This window comes from Onychomys torridus, chromosome 19, assembly GCF_903995425.1.
Source record: "Onychomys torridus chromosome 19, mOncTor1.1, whole genome shotgun sequence".
In the NCBI taxonomy this organism is placed as follows: domain Eukaryota; kingdom Metazoa; phylum Chordata; class Mammalia; order Rodentia; family Cricetidae; genus Onychomys; species Onychomys torridus.
Window position 1 is genome coordinate 31264490 of NC_050461.1, and position 19466 is coordinate 31283955.

Genomic DNA, 19466 nt, shown 5'->3' on the forward strand with positions numbered 1-19466 from the left:
GTCCAGGACAGGCTCCAAAGCTACAAAGAAACCCTGTCTCAAAAAACCAAAGAGAGAGAGAAAGAGAGAGAGAGAGAGAGAGAGAGAGAGAGAGAGAGAGAGAGAGAGAAGCCCTGAAGTTCTCTATCCTCCACCTGTGCATCTGAGTGCCTCATGCATGAACACAGGCACCACACATCATGACACACACACATACACACAAAAATATTTTCAAAATACTTCTATAGACTCAACTATTTGTGATGGAGAGAGAGCTCAGTGCTTCAGAAAATGCAGCTCTTGCAGAGGACCCAGATTAAGTTCCTAGTCATCATTTTGGGCAACTCAAATCTGCCTGTAATTCTAGCTTCAGGGGATGGAAATCCATCTTCTGGCACCTGTAACTATGTGCACATGCACACACATACACACACACAGAGAGAGAGAGAGAGAGAGAGAGAGAGAGAGAGAGAGAGAGAGAGAGTTAGTTTTGATTTTTAAAATAAATTATAAAAACCACTGTTTGGGAAAAAAACAAATCATTCTTGACGCATCTTTTATATTTAGTATCCAAGCTCTTGGCTGATGACATACGCACAGTTAAACAGAACGTGTGACTTGTCAAAGCCCTCAGTGGGTCAGTTTGCCCAGTTTGTTCTACTTTCTGGCAAATATGTATGACTTTGCAAAGACTAGATGGTTGACTTCCAAATATGGTTTAAAATCATGATGGAACCTCCTACCTCACTCACCTCTTAAAACAGAGCCATTATTAGTGATCCATTTCCAACAAATGTTCTTGCTAACACATTGCTACCTGACCTGGAATGAAAATTTATATGAAGATTTTAGTGGAACATGGAAAATGAAATTTTTTTAATCAGAAATTGACTTAGAAAGAAATATCCATGCTGTTGTAATTGTTTTCTTGGAACAGTTATATTCTTCTACAATAAGCTTCTTCACCGCTGTATATAACTAAAAGTTTTTCATGGAAGCCTCTTGGGACTCACCGGTCCGAGAAAGGCTGCACAACTCATTTTGGAAACAGACAGATCAGGAAAAGTCTAACTATGACCTTACCACTTGCATGAACTGAAACTCCACATCGCTTTGGCTCTTTGCTGCTAATGATGATATGAAGGATCACTGCCTGCTCACATTTATAGAGATTCAAATTCTGGAGAAAACTCTTCTGAAAATTTTAACTGAGGCCATGCACTCATCTGTTTAGTTAAAAAGAGAAACCAGAGGCCAGGAGACCCAGAGCCCCATGGCAGTTAGAACAGATTCTGCCAGGTGAAATGGAAAATCTCCTGTAAGCTCACTGGTCTCCAGCTGGGGAGTGGACAACCAAAACACAAAAATGCCTTCTGCATGGAAAGATATGGGCTCAATAAAGCTGGGAATGTGGAAAGGCCAAAGCAGCCCTTTCCTCCTGTTTGCCTATCTCTTATGATTATTAAACTAGAGCCTACAAAGAAAGAGATGTGTTAATGGGATTGGTACTAAGTAAAAGTGTAGAATTATGTGAGTCGTGAACTTATTTGAAGAAAAACGAAGATTGATATAGATTTAATAAAAACCTGAGTAGTAATGATCCATCATTTTTCTATTCAATATTGTTCTAGAAATTCTGACTAAGAGCACAATAAGGAATATGTACTTAAAAACCTTAATAGCTGTATGCAGTGTATATAAAAATCTTAGGGTTGGGGATTTAGCTCAGTGGTAGAGCACTTGCCTAACAAGCGCAAGGCCCTGCGTTCGGTCCTCATGCTAAAAAAAAGAAAGAAAAAACCTTAATGGTTGGATGTAGTGGCATATACTTTAAATCCTAGCACTTACCAGGCAGAGGCAGACAGATCTTTGTGAGTTTGAGGCCAGCCTGGTCTACAAAGCAAGTTCTAGGCTAGTCAAACTATACAGTGAGACCATCTCAACAACAACAACAAAAATAGTAATTATTAAAAGTTAAAACAATATTAATGAAAATATGCTTGTCTACTATGAAAACTCAAACAAATCAAATGAAAATATATAAAAACTTTATTGTATACCAACAACAATGTCACAATAAAATGTATTTCTTCAATTTCATCCAGTTTATTACTATTAGATTATATCTTATTGTCTTCTAGTCACATGTCTACATGACTGCACATAAAGATTTATTCAATATCTAGAAATAATATTTGAGAAACATCTTGGAATAAATAAAGAAAACAATGGAAATTCACCATAAAGTGTACAGAATTCTTCAAAAATATTTGTTTCCTTTTTGAAATTTAATGAACTGGTCTCATAGGAAAGGGAATTCAAAGTAGTGTTTCAGACTGAAGAGAGGCAACTTGTATTATAATGTACTACCTTCAAAGGCCAGCCATACTGTTGTTAAAAGTGTGTTAGAGCTAAATCAATAAGACAAAATAATCCTAGAGTGCAGTGTAACAACAGATGGAAGGATTTTGTAGTTTGCAACTGGTTTGTTTGTTTTGAGACAGGGTCTTACTCTGTAACCCTGGAATTTGCTGTGTGTGCCAGCCAGGCTGGCCTTTAATATAAGGCAATCCTTCTGCCTCTTCCTCTCCGGTGCTGAGATTACAGATGTACGCCACTATGTCTGGACATAGAAGGATTTAATACATCCTTATGAGATCTTCAGAGTTATGAACAGACAGTGGAATGTACATGTTAGTTATTTTTTTAATTGGCTACCTTTCTTTAATTTGGTCATGAAAATGTCACTATTATTAAATAAATACAAATTTCTAGTGATGCCTAACTTGACACTAATTCCATAAAATCTATTTGAGAAATGCCTTAATTTCAAATCAATGTGTATAATTTATAATATTTTCTGACTTCCTATTAGATTATCTATGGGAAACCACTATTACTTTCCCTGTTTTCATATATATGTATGTATTTATGTGTGTATATCTGTGTGTGTATGTATATGGAAAATTCCTTCTAATTTGTAGCCTCCATTCAGTCTTGTGATTCAATTGCTGAATAAATAAATTACTACTGTCAATTCACAGAAAGTCTTCTAATGGCAAGGACAATTCTTTTACATGTAAGTTTTTAATACTGCATTTACCACAGTCAAGCCTGCATAACAAAAATGTCAAAGACCACATCTATTCTGTGCCAAATATCAGATCATATACAAACATCAAAGTTTAATTCATCATATACATTTTAACTCAAATAACTGATTTTAAAAGTCCATGAAGTTGCTGGGTAGCAGTGGCGCACGCCTTTAATCCCAGCACTTGGGAGGCAGAGCCAGACGGATCTCTGTGAGTTCGAGGCCAGCCTAGGCTACAGAGTGAGTTCCAGGATAGCCACCAAAACTACACAGAGTATCCCTGTCTGGAAAAAAAAAAATAGTTCATGAAGTTAATGCCTATGGCTGGTTCACTATTTGCATAAATATAACCACCAACTGTTTTACAAAACAGTAAAATATAATGGTTTCACAGACTGCACTACAAAAATAACTTAGACCTAGATGAATCTTTCCGGAAAATTTTGCCAAAGATAATCATCTTCAATGCTCTTCTGAACCAGGGATAGAAAAAGGCATAAACCATTGGGTTTAAGGCAGAATTCAGGTACCCAAGCCAACTCAGTGCATCATTCAAAGTAGGTGGGATAGGATAGCCCAGGAAAGGGTCCAGGACCATGCAGAAAAAGAATGGGCACCAGCATATGAGGAAAACACCCATCATAATCCCTAAGGTCTTGGCAGCTTTTGTTTCTTTGTTTTGTGGCATTCTGTGTTTCTCTTCCAATCCAATTTGAAGACTTGTGCCATTAATTGACCTTGCTTGTCCTTTAGCTATGAAATATATTCTATAGTAAACAATTAGCATGACAGATCCAGGTATATAGAAAGAAGTCATGAAGGCCAGCACCCCAGGTACTTTGCTAAAGAAGGCAGAACAGCCACCCAGGCAGTCAACCTGTTTGTGGTACAGTTCTTCAGCTCCCTTGAAGTTCAGCTCCAGGAAGATCATTCCAAAGGCAAAAACAGCAGAAACACTCCAACTAATGAGGATCATCACAAAAACAGTCAAGGTATTGATCTTGGCTTTGTATCTCAAGGGGTCGCACACAGCATAGTATCGGTCAATGGAAATGAAGGATAAGTGGAAAATGGATGCTGAGCTCAGCATAATATCGGTGCTGGTGTGAACTTTACAGAAAATTTCTCCAAAATACCAACAGTGCTCAACTGTTCTCACCATGCTGTAAGGCATCACCAGGCAGCCCAGCAGAAGGTCCACAGTGGCCATGGAATGAAGGAGCCAATTTGTGGGTGTATGAAGTTGCTTGAAATGGGATATAGAAATTATTACTATCAAATTGCCAACCAGAGTGGCCAGAATTATGAGTGACATTAAGCTATACAGGGAAGCACGGACATCCCTGGACCAGTTGCTGTTCATTTGGGAAATATTAATATCGTGGCAAAGATGCATCACTGTAAATAACTACACATAGGCTGGTTTTTCCCTTAGACTGCTGAGCAATCTTTCTCCAGAATCCATAGTTGGGTTAGAGTTCCATCTCTTTTCATTTTCTATGGGCATATATACCTGGGAGGAGTAAAAAGAAAAAAAGAAACAATTAAGTGATCAGTAACTAACTAATTCCTTTTATACCATATTTCCATGTTCTTGGTGAAGAATATCTGCTTTTGAAGTTTTATTTCCAAGGTTAGTTTAATACTTCAAAGTATATTTAATACCTGGTTGGAGCTGGACATTGTGCTAAAGTATAAAATTTGCAATGAAATAAAATCAGCACATCAAACCTCCATGTTTAAAAACCAGAGAAAATCAAATGATGATATTTGGAAACAGTCTTGGTCTGAAGAAAGACAGCGTTGGAAGGCCTATACTCTATGGGTCAGATTTAAGTTGGCTGAAGATAGATTCAAAATAGCTTTTGAGTATGCCCTGATAAGACATTTTCCATTGAGACTCCATCAAAGTTGTTCTTAGCCAACTTACTACTAGATTGCCGAACTTAGCGGTAGGTCTTTGGACCACATTTTGCCTGGTATCTTCATCACTCCTTCAACTAGATCCTTTCTGTGGTTCCCGGGTCACCAGCCCTTTCAAGTTTTGCAACCTGACAAGCTGCTCCTTTCTGTCACAGTTGCTTGTCCATCTCCTCTCACATGCCCCCTGTTCCCTTCAACAACTTCGTCCCAGTTTCTCATGATCTTGTGATTTTAAACTAATCTACAAGCCAACCAGTCTCAACACATACATCTACCCCAGTCTTCCCTCCTCAATTCTGGCTTAGGATTTCCTGCCTGCTGGAAGATATCATCTCTTGACATGTGCAGATCGAGCTCTCCGTCTCTTTTACATCATGTGCCTGAATCTTACTCGTTCTCTGCCCTGTATGTCTTGGAAACATGAGGTCTACTCTGAGAGTACTTGATCCAGGATAAATGGGTGAAGTGCTTGCCATGCCGGCCTGGTGACTGGAGTTTGATTCCATGTGGTAAAAGGAGAGAAAGACTTCCAAACATATCTTCTTAATTGTACATACTTGCCATCACACACATACAATTAATGATAATAATAATAATAATAATAATAATAATAATAATAACATTCCTGAATTCCAAAATCTTGATGTAATTCTTTTTTCTCAGGCTAAGCATACCTACCTGACAAAAAAATTTATCTTGGCTCTCCATGGAAAATATGACCCATACCACTTACTGGTAGCCATTTTAGTCTAAGCCATTATCTGCCAGACTATGCTAATGACAATTTCCCAAATGGTTTCCATGCTATTTCTTTCTGGTGTTCTTACAAGAGTAATTCTCAACCATGAAAACAACATTAATATGGAAGAACATGTATTTCAATGTATCTTTTCCTAGAATATTAATGTAATATAGAATAGTAATAACACAAAATATGGTCTCAGTGCCAATCCTATGACCCAAGCAGACATGGGATCCACTCAGGGATTAGAGGTTGAGGGAAGTTGTACCGTGATGTCCCATGCCTGCCCCTGTCTTGTATTAAGACCATGTTTCTGGTGAAATGAATCCCAGGAATTGATCTCATCTGTATGCACGTGTGTGCTGCATCCTACTGATTGGCAGCCCTTTGATAGAGTCACTGAGCCTCTCATTCTTCCAATTCTGAGTCCTATTTTCATGTGGCTGGGCTATCACATCTGTCCTGTCCTTGGAGAGAGGGTTACAAACAGACTTCTGTGATTTATACAAACTAGGTGACTTTTTCATCACTGGTCAAGGCATAGGTTTTGTGAAAATTAGGGAAGTTTTACAGCTTTCTGGGTGAAAACTAAGAAGCAGTCATAGATTTGTGGGATTTTTTTTTCACTAATCAAGGTATAAATAAAACTTTCAAAATCCAGGTGTCATCATTTTGGAAAAAACAACCCTGCTTGTCCTTGACACATCAAAGGCTAAAAGGGAAGCTTTCTCCAAAGCTGTATATTTTTCAAATAGAACTTGCTTTTGGTTTATTCTGGAGTCCTGACATGAGTGTTAGCATCTAAGCTAAGAAAGAAAGACTGGTTCCCTGTTCACTGTCCTTCATAAAAGGTAAAGTTTAGGAAGGAACTCTATAGAAGGCTTATGTGTGTTTAATAAATGATATGGAGCAGAGGAGAATGTTGCTGTTTTTGTTTTCAGGTGGAAAAATTCTTTATAAACTGCACCTGGGAGATAGCTCCATCCTTAAAGCACTGTCTGAAGTTGAGATCTCTGGAATGAACATAAATACCAGTGAGAAAGGTCTAGACAGGAGACCCCCAAAATAGGCTGCCTAGAAAGACTCGTCATATCATTGAGCTCTGTGTTTGACTGAGAGATTCTGCCTCATTGAACAAGGTGGAAGAGCTATTGAGGATGATTTCGAACATCAATCTTGGGCCTCTACAAGCATGTCTCAAATGTATCTCACACATCCATGAAAAATAGGAAATTAAAACCAGGCGGTAGTGGCGCACGCCTTTAATCCCAGCACTCGGGAGGCAGAGCCAGACGGATTCAAGGCTAGCCTGGTCTACCAAGTGAGTTCCAGGAAAGGTGCAAAGCTACACAGAGAAACCCTGTCTCGAAAAACAAAAAAAAAAAAAAAAAAAGAAAGAAAGAAAGAAAGAAAAATAGGAAATTAAATAATAAGAAGAATCTATCATAAGGCGAAAGGAAAGGGGCCCCAAGCTTCCCCAGAAAGAAACAATCATTGAGTCAAAGTCATGGGTGAAGTGTGTGGGGGGGGGGTGGTCAAAGATCAAATGCAGCTAGTGGTGTGCCCATTAGAACTAAGAACTACTGACAGTCAATTGAGTCTGATGAGCTTGTTGAGGACAACAAATCTGCGATATTCAAAGGAGACAAAAAAAGACAGATGAGAAAGTCATACACAGCTGATGTATTATATTCAAATATATTATATTATGTTATATTATATTATATTATAAATATATTATATTCAAATATATTATATTCAAATATATTATATTCAGATGTCAAATATTCCCAAATCATGCAAAATATTCATTCACAGATACCTGCTCCATAACGGTGGAACTTTGAGATGTTGTAAGATCACCTACAGGAGAGTGCTGCCAGCTGCGATGTGAACCCACCACATTCCAGGAGAAACACAGCAGCTGGACTCTCCTGAACTCTCCTTCTCTGTGTCTCTCTCACTTTCTCCCTTAAAGACATGTGCTGGACAGTTTAATGTCAACATGACACAAGCTAAAGTTCCCTCATCTGAGAGGAGGGAACCTCAGTCAAGTAAAAGCCTCCATCAGAACCAGCTGTAGGCAAGCCAGTAAAGCATTTTCTTAATTAGTAATTGATGGGGAAGGGCTCAGACCATCGTGGGTGGGGCCGTCCCTGGGCTGGTGGTCCTGGGATCTCTAAGAAAGCAGACTGAGCAAGCCATGATGAACAAGCCGCTGGATGTGATATGGGGTGGCTTTGAGTCAGCACAAAATGACTGACACCAGATATCTAGGAAACCCAAAAGAAAACAGTAGTATATCTGCTATGGAACTATCTCTTAGAGAATGCCACAAATGTGTAGGCTTTATCTGAACATGGCCTTGTAACAGGTCCCTAGACCTTAACAGGTCTCCACGCTCCATGATGAAAGTACCATTCAGGCTGCAAAACTCATCATGTAGGCAGTACCACCTGCCAAAATGAAAACAAAGACCATATGCATCAAAGTCTGGGAAAGTCTCTAAATGTACTGACCTTGATTCTTGGCTTCTGTGGTTCTGCTTCTGGCTAACTGTTCTTGTTAACTGAAGTGTGTCAACCCTGCACATGGGTTTTGTCCTTTAAAAACGGCTCAAAGAAAGGCTCCCGACTTCACTGGTGTCCCGAACATCCAGTGTAGCTGCTGGTGCACTAATAAAGACTTTCTCTCGGCTTAAACCTGTGTGTGAGCAGTCTTCTCTGCTGCATACCCCACAAGTCTTGAAGTCAGAGGTCCTAGCCTTTGTCTGCCCCTTTCCCCAGCCTACCTGGCAGCCTGTGTGCCTGGAAATGAAATGTCTTTATCTCCCTCCTAATGTGCACTTTCCAACCACCCAGCCTCCTGTGTCCTTCTCCTTTCCTAGTACTAGAGCTCAGGCCTCCCTTGAGTGACAGAGCCATCCACACTTGGGCCTTGGGAGGGAGGGTGCAGAAGGCAGGCAGGGAAGGGAAGTGGAGGATGGGGGAAACGAGAATGAGACTATCAAGCTGTGGCTAACACATCTACTCTTCTATCGTTTGGGAAGCCAAAGGTCAGGGAATCATTTTAAACTCTTAGAAAATGAAATGACAATTCAGCAGACCCATATTCAGCCATAATAATGTCTGGATGGATGGGGGGGGGAAACAATCACCTCCTAAAAATGTCTAGGAAAACGCAATATTTAAAAAAAAAACAAAGCATGGGTTGGGGATTTAGCTCAGTGGTAAAGCACTTGTCTAGCAAGCTCAAGGCCCTGGGTTCGGTTCTCAGCTCCCGGAAAAAAAAAAAAAAAAAAAAGCATTTCTATAGAAAACAAATTTTACAAAAGCATTTAAGTGTGAAGTCATGAAGCAACAGCCAAGAGTAATATTTTCTCAAACAGGTTTGATTTCAAATAAATAAGAGTTACTGTGTGGTTGCATACCTTCAATCAGAAAGTAGAGGCAGGTGAATCTCTGTGAGTTCAAGGCCAGACTGATCTATATCGCAAGCTCCAGGCCAGCCAAGACTACATAGTAAGACCATGTCTCAACAACAACAATAATAAAAATAAAAAGAATCACAAGACTGAAGAGAAGGCTCGGTGAGTAAAGTTCTTACCATGTTGACCTGAGTTCAACCTCTAGACCCACTTGAAGGTCTTGAAGGCCAAAGGAGAGAACAGATTCCACAGAACTGACCTCTGATCTCTGACCTCCACACTAGTACCATGCCACATACACACACAGACTACACTTTTTTTTTAATTGAAAAAGAATTATGTGTGCATAGCATAAGGATTTTTAAATGAAAATATTAACTTTGAAGCTATTGGTGTATTTCAGTGTTAGAGCACTTGCCTAGCATTTGAGAACTTCTGATTTCAATTCTGAACACCAAAAACTTAAAATTTAGCTACTTCTGTTAGTCTAGGGATGCTTGTGATTGAAGAGCTCAGGAAGTAAAAGCCAAAGGTTGGAGGTTAGCCTACATAGGGAATTTGAAGCCAACCTAGGCTACATGATACTTTTTCTCAATGAATGAAAGGATGAATAAGTCAATTAATTCAAGGAAACCTTAATATTTACCTGGCACTCACTTTTTGAACTACCTTGATACCTCCCGGAGAGGAAGAGGGGTAAGTGGGAGTAAAGAAAATAAAAGTGGGGTGCCACAAAGAGGGGGCCATGCACATGTTACCAGATTCAAGAACTCACAATTAAATTTTTCCACGATGGCATGTGAGATGCTATTTGTGACAGGTTTCACTGTGTCTAGTCTGGTCTTGAGTCTGCCGTTTTCCTGCTTTGACCTCCTAAGAATGTGGGCTGCAGGAACGCACCCAAACACCCGGTTTCAATTAGCATTCTGTTAAAGTTTAAAATGTTCAGATTGTAGACTCAGTAGATGTTCAGTGAAGTAGCTTTTTTAAAAAAGATTTATTTTATTTACTATGTATATAGAAGAGGCAGCCAGATCTCATTGCAGATGGTTGTGAGCCACCATGTGGTTGCTGGGAATTGAACTCAGGACCTCTGGAAGAACAATCAGTGCTCTTAACCTCTGAGCCATCTCTCCAGCCCCACAGTGTGATAGTTTTTATAAGAGTGAAAATAACTGAAATAGTCTGACTTCATTTCAGGTATGTATCATTAGATATATGATGTATATTCAATAAAGTATTAAGCATACTGGGCTGGCATAAAGGCATAGGAAGATGGAATATTATCTTTTAAGGTAAACAAAAAGCATTGCAACATGATTTTTCTCAGTGTTTGGTATTAGGGTATTTTAAAATCCCATATGCCAAGTTCATTTATAGTATTTTATATTTATATTTAATGTTTAATATTTAATAATATAATAAATATAAAGTATTCATATTTAACATATGTAACATATAAAATGTATTTGATATGCAATTACATAAGCATGAAAATAATTATTGAGTATTCCATACTGTTTTCCCAGGGATGGGGAAATTGAAATTGAACAAATAAATACATAATAAAAACAGAAACAATCACACCCAATTTAGCAATCAATTTCCCTAGGCAATCAGTTACTCTTTCTTCTTTGCCTATTCCATGATTCCTTCTATGACTGCCTTACTATCATACCCAGTGAAATATATCTAGTAATATAAATGTATTATCTATGGCTTGGTGAATAATTATTAACAAACTTAAGTCATTTGTTTCTTTTGCATCTATACTTCTTTTTGTGAAATGTTTATCCCTTTACCTTTATATTTAAATCACACTTTTGCTAAGTTTCTGATTTAAACTCAGGTCTTGTTTTCTACCATCCAAATTTGGAAATGAAATTCCTTATAAATTTAATAATAATTCTACTTTAAAATATTTTACAGCTCTGTGTCTCATCCTGTATCCTTTATTCAAATGCTGAAAGTATTTTTGACAAATTCTTATTTTTAAAGGAGGAAAGAGGTGTGGGGCTGGGGATGAAACCTTTCCAAATGCTGAAATCATCATGCTTGAGAAGGAACGTGACCAGAAGCCAATCATTCCCCTAATACAGGGCAGGACGAGTGGCAAAACCCACTAGTTTTGTTTGTTTGTTTGGGTTTTTTTTGACACATCAACACAGACAAACAAACAAAAATTAAAATGATCCCCCATAGGTTGTGATAAACAGGTTTCTGCTACTCTAGCCGGCGTGAGGTACATGAATGGAGTTTGCCTGATACTTTAGTGGGGAAAAGATTCTCAAGTTAGTCGACCTAATAAAGAGCATATATGCACACAGACACACACACACACACACACACACACACACACACACACACACACACACACTTACATGTGCATGCATGCATGCTCGAAGTAATTTGGAATATGCCAACATTTTCTCACAAAATAATATGAATATTATAAATACCTCAATTCATACTTTAATAATTTAGTATAGGGTGACAATAAGATACACTTTAATTTCAAAACTTCTGAAATAATCTATGACATTATCCTAATCAAGTCAAGCTAGTAACGCCTGTAACATGGAGCATATTGATTTCCAGAAGCTGCAAAACCAAGGGTTTCAATCTTCAGCTTTCCTAGCTTCCTGTAGATGAAATGTCGTGTGTGAAGCATATTGTCAAAAAATAATTTTTAAAGCATATTTCTTTTACTAAAGCAGCTGCTATGCAACTAAATTATAGAAACCTTGTTTATTGATACACTAGATAATTCTAAATTTTAGTTTCTGAGTAAGCACCAAGCAATTGATGGATCTCATTACCTTTGGCTTTCCCTCCAAATAAAAGACTGCTCCGCACCTCAAGAGGGTGGGTCTCTAGGGTCCGCTCCAGATGATGAGTGTCCACAGATCTATCTTCTCTGGAAAAAAGGAACAGAACCCATTCTGGAGCCCACAGCAGAAATCCTGCCTTTGGGGCCAGGCTGCTCTCAGCTGCCTCTTGTCCATCTGCTACTGCAGAGAGCCCACTACTGGTTTATGACGATGGATAGCCAGCACACACAGAATGGCACAAATATTAAAATATGAAACTGATAAGCTGATAATAAATCTTTCTGAAACAAGCTACCTGTGAGCTATCAATACAGCAGGAAGGTGCTTGAATGCCAAGCCGCCACCCGGAAGCTCGCTGTGAGCAAGCCAAATAGCCAGGGTAAATATTACCATGACTTTAAAAATAAACCCAGGGATGGGCCACCCATAATCACAGCCATCAGCATTAACAGAATATAAATGAAATCACATATCCATTTTACCTGCCATAATTGTTGATTGATCTGAAAGCAAAAGACTCCTCTATTAGACACACAACACAAAGGAAACAACTAGTACTTAAAAACTTATTCACTACAGAAGCAGATGTTAGATACCCACCAGGTGGATTTTTTTTTTTTTTTAGTTTGAATGTACTGAAACCTAAAATACTTTACAGTTAGAAAATGCTTTGCCTCAAAAAGTACGATTCTGATATAATAATTATAAATTAATAATAATAATAATAATAATAATAATAATAATAATAATTTGAATGGCTTTAAAGCTAAAAAGGAACTGTTTTATATTCTGACCCAGTACAGGTGAAGGTAAAAAGCAAAAAGCAAGGGGCAAAGACTTCCACTAGAGAAACATCCCTACCTTGTTTAATCCTCTCTGATATTTGCTATTTTATTCTCTCTTTTTAAGTAATGTTATAAGCCATATCTAGACAATAATCTATATATATACAATATAGTCACAAATATTTACCTATCACTTTATTTCCATTCCTACATATAAAATTTCTAAATCGATCCTTTTCTCACACAGAGAGCTCCTTGCCCGTAGCTAAATGAAGCGAGGCTTCCCATCCATTTGAGACCGTAACCTTACAATGGAATGCTGGGACGGACTGATTTTTACTCCCAGTTCTGTAGGCTCTTAACTGTCTCGACTTCATTGTGAGCAAAAGGTACATCCCTATCATTTAATTTAATTTTATTGTTTTATATATAAGGGAGGTTGTGTGCATGTATGTTTGTGTGCATGTATGTTTGTGCACCACATGCTTGCAGGGCCTGAGGAAGCCAGAAGAGGGCATTGGATCCCCTGACACTGAAGCTGCAAATAGCTGTGAGCCACTATGTGGGTGCTAGGAATCAAATGCAGTTTTCCCGGAAGAGCACAGATCTCTTAACTTCTGACTCCAGTGCTCTGAACCACTGAGCCAACTCTCCATTCCCCACGCCACCCTTTGAAATTGAGCTTTGCTGTTTTACTTGTTCTGGCCAAATGAATGTAAACAGAAATAAAGATTTTTTTTTTTCCATTTGAAACCTAGCCCGTAGGGATGCTCATGTGTTTCTGAATGTCTTCTGTGCCATCACCCCAGCTAACCCACTGTCCAAAGGGGATGGAGACCTGAAGAGATACAGTACACAGCGGAGCCTCCCTAGGAGCCCGCATGGATACATGTGTGTAAGTTGCTGCTTCTGGCGGTTTAAATGAGAATGGTCCCCATAGAACTATGTATTTGATTACTTGGTTCCCAGTTGATGGGACTATTTGGAAAGAATTAGGAGTTACGGCCTTCTTGGAGGAGGTGTGTCACTGGGAGGGGCTTTGTGGTTTCAAAAGCCTGTGCCATGTCCAGTTAACTCTCTCTCTGCCTCCTATTTCCCAATAAGGATGTAAGCTCTCAGCTACTTCTCCAGAATCATGTCCACCTACCTGCTGCCATGCTTCCCCTGCCATGACAGTCATGGAGTCCAATCTTCTGGAACTGTGAACCCCAAATGGAAGTGCTTTCTTTTACAAGTTGCCTTGGTTATGGTGTTTTGTCACAGCAATAGGAAAATAGCTAAGACACTGTTGTTTTGAGTTACTGGTTTTTGTGATAATTTATTAATAAGTATCATGGCAATAACTACTGGATTAATTATATTTCTGAAAGAGCATAATTTAAATGTGCTTAGAATACATCTGTGGAGAAAAAGGATGTAGGAATAAGAACAGAATTTGAAGACACTATTGCTACTTATAATGGATTTTAATTGTTCAGTATAAGTAGGAAGTTTTGAATGTATTTCTTTGTCATTGTTCCTAATGTACAAATTATAAGAAGTACTGGGAAACGTAAATGGCTTTTCCAATGTTGTATACCCATCCAATTATGAACTTAATCAAGAATCAAGCTACTGTTTGTTCAATGTCCAAACTTACATTGTTAAAGATAATTCTCTAGTTTCAGTGGACAACTTTTAAGGATGTTTAGTAGCAGAGAATTAGATAGACACTGTGGTATTTGTAGATGTAATTCAGAGGTAGAGTACCTGTCTGGCATGCAGGAATCTCTGAGCTCTAGAACCTCATAAAGGTCTCCATGGTTGTTCATATCTGTAGCCCATCACTTGGGAGGCAGAGGCGGGAAGATCAGAAATTCAAGTTCATTCTTGGCTACAAAGAGAATTTGAGGTTAGTCTAAGGCTCCATGAGTTCTCTGACTTCCAAACAAGTGGGGGAACAGTTATTTTAAAAAGAAGAAGAAAAGAAAGGTTATTGTGGTCTCATACACCCTCTTAAATAGTAGAAAACTTCAGTAAAATTGACTGAATAGGAGAGACAGTTAAATGAAGATGGCTATCCTCGGTAGCTTTATTTCATTTCATTCCGATTTTCTTCTATAAATGATCTTTAAGGAGAGTAAGAATGAGAATCTCTACTGCATGAGGTTGGACTGAGGTGCCTGATTTGTCAGAGGAATATGGAAAGCATTTAGTAATGTCAGGAGGTTTGTTTGGATGTCACCAAAGTGAAGTGCTGTGGCTGCCTAAGGGCCATGGCTGAAGGTTTCCGCTTCTCCTACCCTGTGTCCAATGGGATTGGAGAGGGGGAAAAAAGTAGTCAGGGTAAATAAAAATGTTTGGGCTCACGGCGGGAAAGGAAGGTGAGAAAGCAAGGATGAGAAGTCCAGGGTATAGAAAGAACAAAAGCAAGTCAAGAGAGAGAGACTCTTCAGGAAAATGCAAATTAGAACTACCTTGAGATTCCATCTTACCACAGTGAGGATGGTCAAGAGTAATAAAATGAATGACAGCACCTAGCTAGTCATCAAACAGGATTACGTTGAGGTGGTGCTCAACCCTACTAACTAGTGTTCATGGTGCTAGAAGATCCTTGGTATTGGAGGAGAAAGGTGGTAATCAATATAACCCAGCTACAAACCCTAGGATTTATAGCAGCAACCCACCTGCAGGATATCCTGGTGCAATAGTGGCACAAAGGTTATGGGAGTAACCAACCACTCTTTGATTGCCTTTTAGGCCCTCTCCCTAGCATGGGACACATACCTGCCACTGCAAATGTGACCAAGAACCTGAGATTAGACATTAGGGTCTGATGCACTATATGTGAAAATGCTAACTCCACACAAGAATGTGCAAATGCTATAAGCTATTTTAAAGGTGGTGAAAGCAAATGTACAGACCAGAGTGAACCTAGTACAGATAACTGCTATTTTCAGTGCAAGGGAAGGAAGTGCCATCCCCAGTCATCACTGCAAGCAAAATAAAATTCTTATGATAATGACAAAATGGACAACACATGAACACTGCAGTGTATGTGTGTGTTTACACTCACAGAGTTCTCGCCATAAACATTATGAGTTGGCAAATTGCTTCTATGAAGTTAAAATCTTAAGAATTTTGGCCCATAGGACTATGGCAACTACTCAACTTTGTCATTATAACACAAGGCAAGTCATAATCAATAGGAAATGAATAGATGTAGCAGAGCACCAATAAAACTTTATTTATAAAAAAAATAGTGTTTCCCTGTTGAAGTAGAGAATAGAATAAATACTGTGAGATAGTCTACCACCAATCAAAAGAAGAAGACTGGAACTCACAGCTAGTTTTTGCTGTAATTTCCTTTCCTCCAGTCTGCTAAGAATGTCAAAAATAAGTAGAGAGGAAACATCACTTGCAATGAGACAAAACACTAATTGATTGAAGCAAAAATAAAGAAATAGATACCAATCTCCACAACTGCACTTGACATTTACAAATGGGCTTAGCTGTTCTGCTGGCATAAAAAGCAAACAATTCATCTCCACAGAAACTGCATCCAAACCTCTTTGCAAGCTTGTCATGGGCAGCGTGATTAATTATTTCTTGGAAACTGTGCCGACATGTCTCAGGCTTCTGCAGAATTCCCCGTGTCAGAGACTCTTTTTTTGTTACTCATGTCCTAGCTTTGCCCAGTGCTGGATCTCTCCACCTGTCTTTCTCTATGGACTAAAGAAAGACACTTTAAGAGCTCTTCTTTTCCCACAAGGAGAACTCTACAGACTCTATGCTTTCACCAGCTTTCAAAAAAGGCTCTACACTTTCAACAGATAGATGAAGTTAACTATGCTCATAGGTATTTGCCATTAAAGAACATAAAGAAACCATCAGGTGTTCAATATATGAAGAAATGTCCCAGTGAGTATAGTTTGGGGCTGATGGGAAAAGGGTTTTGGTTAATGGATGTGATTTCAACTCTGTGATATTGCAGAGTGGAGCCTGCACTGTCCACAGCTGAATGCCTCCTCAAACAGGATATGCACATGTGGTTATTTCTAAACCTACTGTCAAGAAGGCCATTGTGGCCTTGGGGGGGGGGGATCCCATAAAAAGACAAAACTCTCTTTAATTTTTAAATTAGCTTAGCAAGTGGTAGATATGTTTTTATTAGGTTTTCAAGTAGCTTAATATCATGAAACTATCGCTGTCCAGAAATAGTATTCAGTTAGCATGGCAGTAAAATTGTTTATGGGTTTGCCTAGTGTGTGCCAAAACTTACCTATTGTAGAGTCACCTTTATCTTTATGCCAGTCCTGAGGTTCTGGAGACATTATTCACATTTTATGAGACTGGCGCTCACAGCAACTTAGAAATTGACTTCACCATCAAGTAGGTTAGGAATCAAAGGCAAACTCACTCTAAACTGCACATTTTTGTTGTCATTTTATTTCTCCCACTTGTAGAAATGACTAGAATCGTCTGGGTAGGTATCAGTCATCTCTGGTGAGTTCGGTGGAAAGAGCTCAGTCCCCAAACAGTGGAGGGACGAGAGAGAAATGGACTTTTCCACTTGGGTCATAGACTAAAAGAAACAGACCTCCTACTTAAGGCAATGCTGCAGCCTATCTGCTTCTTGACCAATCACAATAAACTGTATGTTTCCTTAAAGACTGAGCTATCGTGCAGTTCAACATAACTAACCATTTTGATTACTAGAATATTTAGGTATAGAACCTGACAGCCATGCTCTTTGCATTTGGGCCTAACCTTAAAAAAATATGTGGAGCCCTTGAGTCCATTCACTTTTTAGATATTTTATGTGGCTTCCTCACAGGGAGCAAAAATATTACATTATATGCAATTATATCTAATTGCCTGTCAAGAGTGTTTATGTCTAAATATCTTAGTATGTGTGTAATCTTTATATGTACAGAGCCTAACATAGCTCCTGGAATTTGTTAATGTCTTAGTAATATCTATGGGATATTAATAACAACATGGAGGCTGAAATACATGAAGATAATGTGTGTGTGTGTGTGTGTGTGTGTGTGTGTGTGTGTGTGTGTGTGTATTCAATTCAGAGCCCCAGAGATGTAACAAATGTTGACAGATCTTATAAATCTCCTAAAACTCTTTTCAGGAAATAGATTAGCTGACTAAAGTCATCATGATACTACTGAATCAGAGACTTTCCATGAACAATCCAGGGTGGGGCTTTAGAGTATTATCTGTCGATTCTTTGGTCATCATAAATAGGATAGCATGTCAAAGAGATGGTCCAGCAATTAAGAGCATGTACTGCTCTTGCAGAAGACCACCATTTGGTTCCCAGCATCTACCTGGCAGCTCACAATAATCTGTAACTTCTTCTGGCTTCCATAGACACCAAGCATGCATGCAGTACACATACATACATGCAGGCAAAACAAATAGATAAAAGTAAAACTAAATAACTCTAAAAAGAACAGCCAGACAGTGGTGGAATGCACCTTTAATCTGAGCACACAGGAGGCAGAGGCAGGTGGGTGTCTGTAAGTTCGAGGCTAGCTTGGTTGACAAAGCAAGTTCCAAGACAGCCAAAGCTATTACACCGAGAAACCCTGTCTCAAGAAGAAGGAGAAGAAATGTCTTAACATGCACTCTGCTTGCCTGTTTATTTTAGATGATGTGTTACCTCTTTCTGCACCACCCCAAAGAAATTACACCTTGAGGCTGTGTATGGTAGTGTACACCTGTTACCTCAGCACTTGAGCTCAAGATAGGAGGATGTTGAGTTCAAAGCTGGCCTGAGCTGCAAAGTAAGACTGTCTCAAAAAAAAAAAAAAAAAAGAAACTGCACCTTGGCCATTAATCTCTTTTTGTTGTCATTTTGTTGTTTATTATCTGTCTGCTTGAGACAGTGTCTCATATAGCCCAGGCTGGCCTTGAATTCATTAGCCAAGGATGACCCTAAAGCCTTCTTCCTCCCTCCACTTCCTGGATTCTGGAATTGCAGGCATGAACACCCACATTCAGCTGGAAGGTGGATTTACCCTAGCAGACTCTAATACAGTTATTCAGTTCATGCAGAGGGCAGCCTTCCACAGATTTTGGAAGCCTGGGGTTTTAAGTTGGGTTTCTTGACTCCAAAAGCCCAAAATGAAGTGACTCGGTAGGAACAGAGCTAGCCATTTTGCATTTTTTTTTCTCTGTGGGATGGAAAAGGATGAAAGAAATTAACAAGTAGGGTAAGTTTCCCACAGTGTGTCATCCTCATCTCTTTCTTGCATCTTAGAAACTCCTGAACGCTGAGCATGGGCAGACTGCCTGTGGCAGCAACAGCCTGGGCAGCTGCAGCCATTAACAATGCAGAGAAGGAGCTGGAAGGAGGAGGAAACAATCAAGAGAGGAGGAGGAATTGTGGGAAACCAGAGACACAGAGAAGAGAACCATGAAGCCACTTTTGTTGACCCTCTACTCATTCCTGAGCCAAGAACACGAAGTCCCAGGTGTATTCCCAAAACTTTAAATAATCTCACCATTTATTTACAAAGCAAAGAACCATGTATCTGATAAATTATTACAATGGGTGAGTAAAGGAATTTTTTTCTGGATTTTTCTGATTTCCAATTTCCAGCTCCTAGCCACCATCTAGAATTTGGAAAAAAAAAAATGTCAAATAAAAGATTCAACCTTTTCTATAGTTTTTTTTTCCTCCCAGATC

General features: G+C 38.9%; 2 protein-coding genes across 3 annotated transcripts in view; both read right to left on the reverse strand.

Moving 5' to 3' along the window:
• Positions 1–3473: 3473 nt before the first annotated feature.
• On the reverse strand, positions 3474–4469 carry Taar1 (trace amine associated receptor 1). Its single transcript, XM_036168574.1, has one exon. It carries the CDS (start codon positions 4467–4469, stop codon positions 3474–3476), a length of 996 nt encoding a protein of 331 aa, XP_036024467.1.
• Positions 4470–4525: 56 nt separating this feature from the next.
• LOC118570441 (pantetheinase) overlaps positions 4526–19466 on the reverse strand; it is a 34080-nt gene continuing 19139 nt past the window's right edge. Inside the window, exon 8 of one of the 2 annotated variants that reach the window (XR_004943191.1) lies at positions 4526–4586. The gene's annotated coding sequence lies outside the window, so the exon portion shown is untranslated. Of the gene's footprint in view, positions 4587–19326; positions 19394–19466 lie in introns of those variants that run through there. The other variant, XR_004943190.1, reaches the window with a different exon arrangement.

Coding starts and splice junctions, on each gene's coding strand:
- Taar1 (XM_036168574.1), bottom strand. CDS start 4,469: ATGCATCTTTGCCACGATATTAATATTTCCCAAATGAACAGCAACTGG.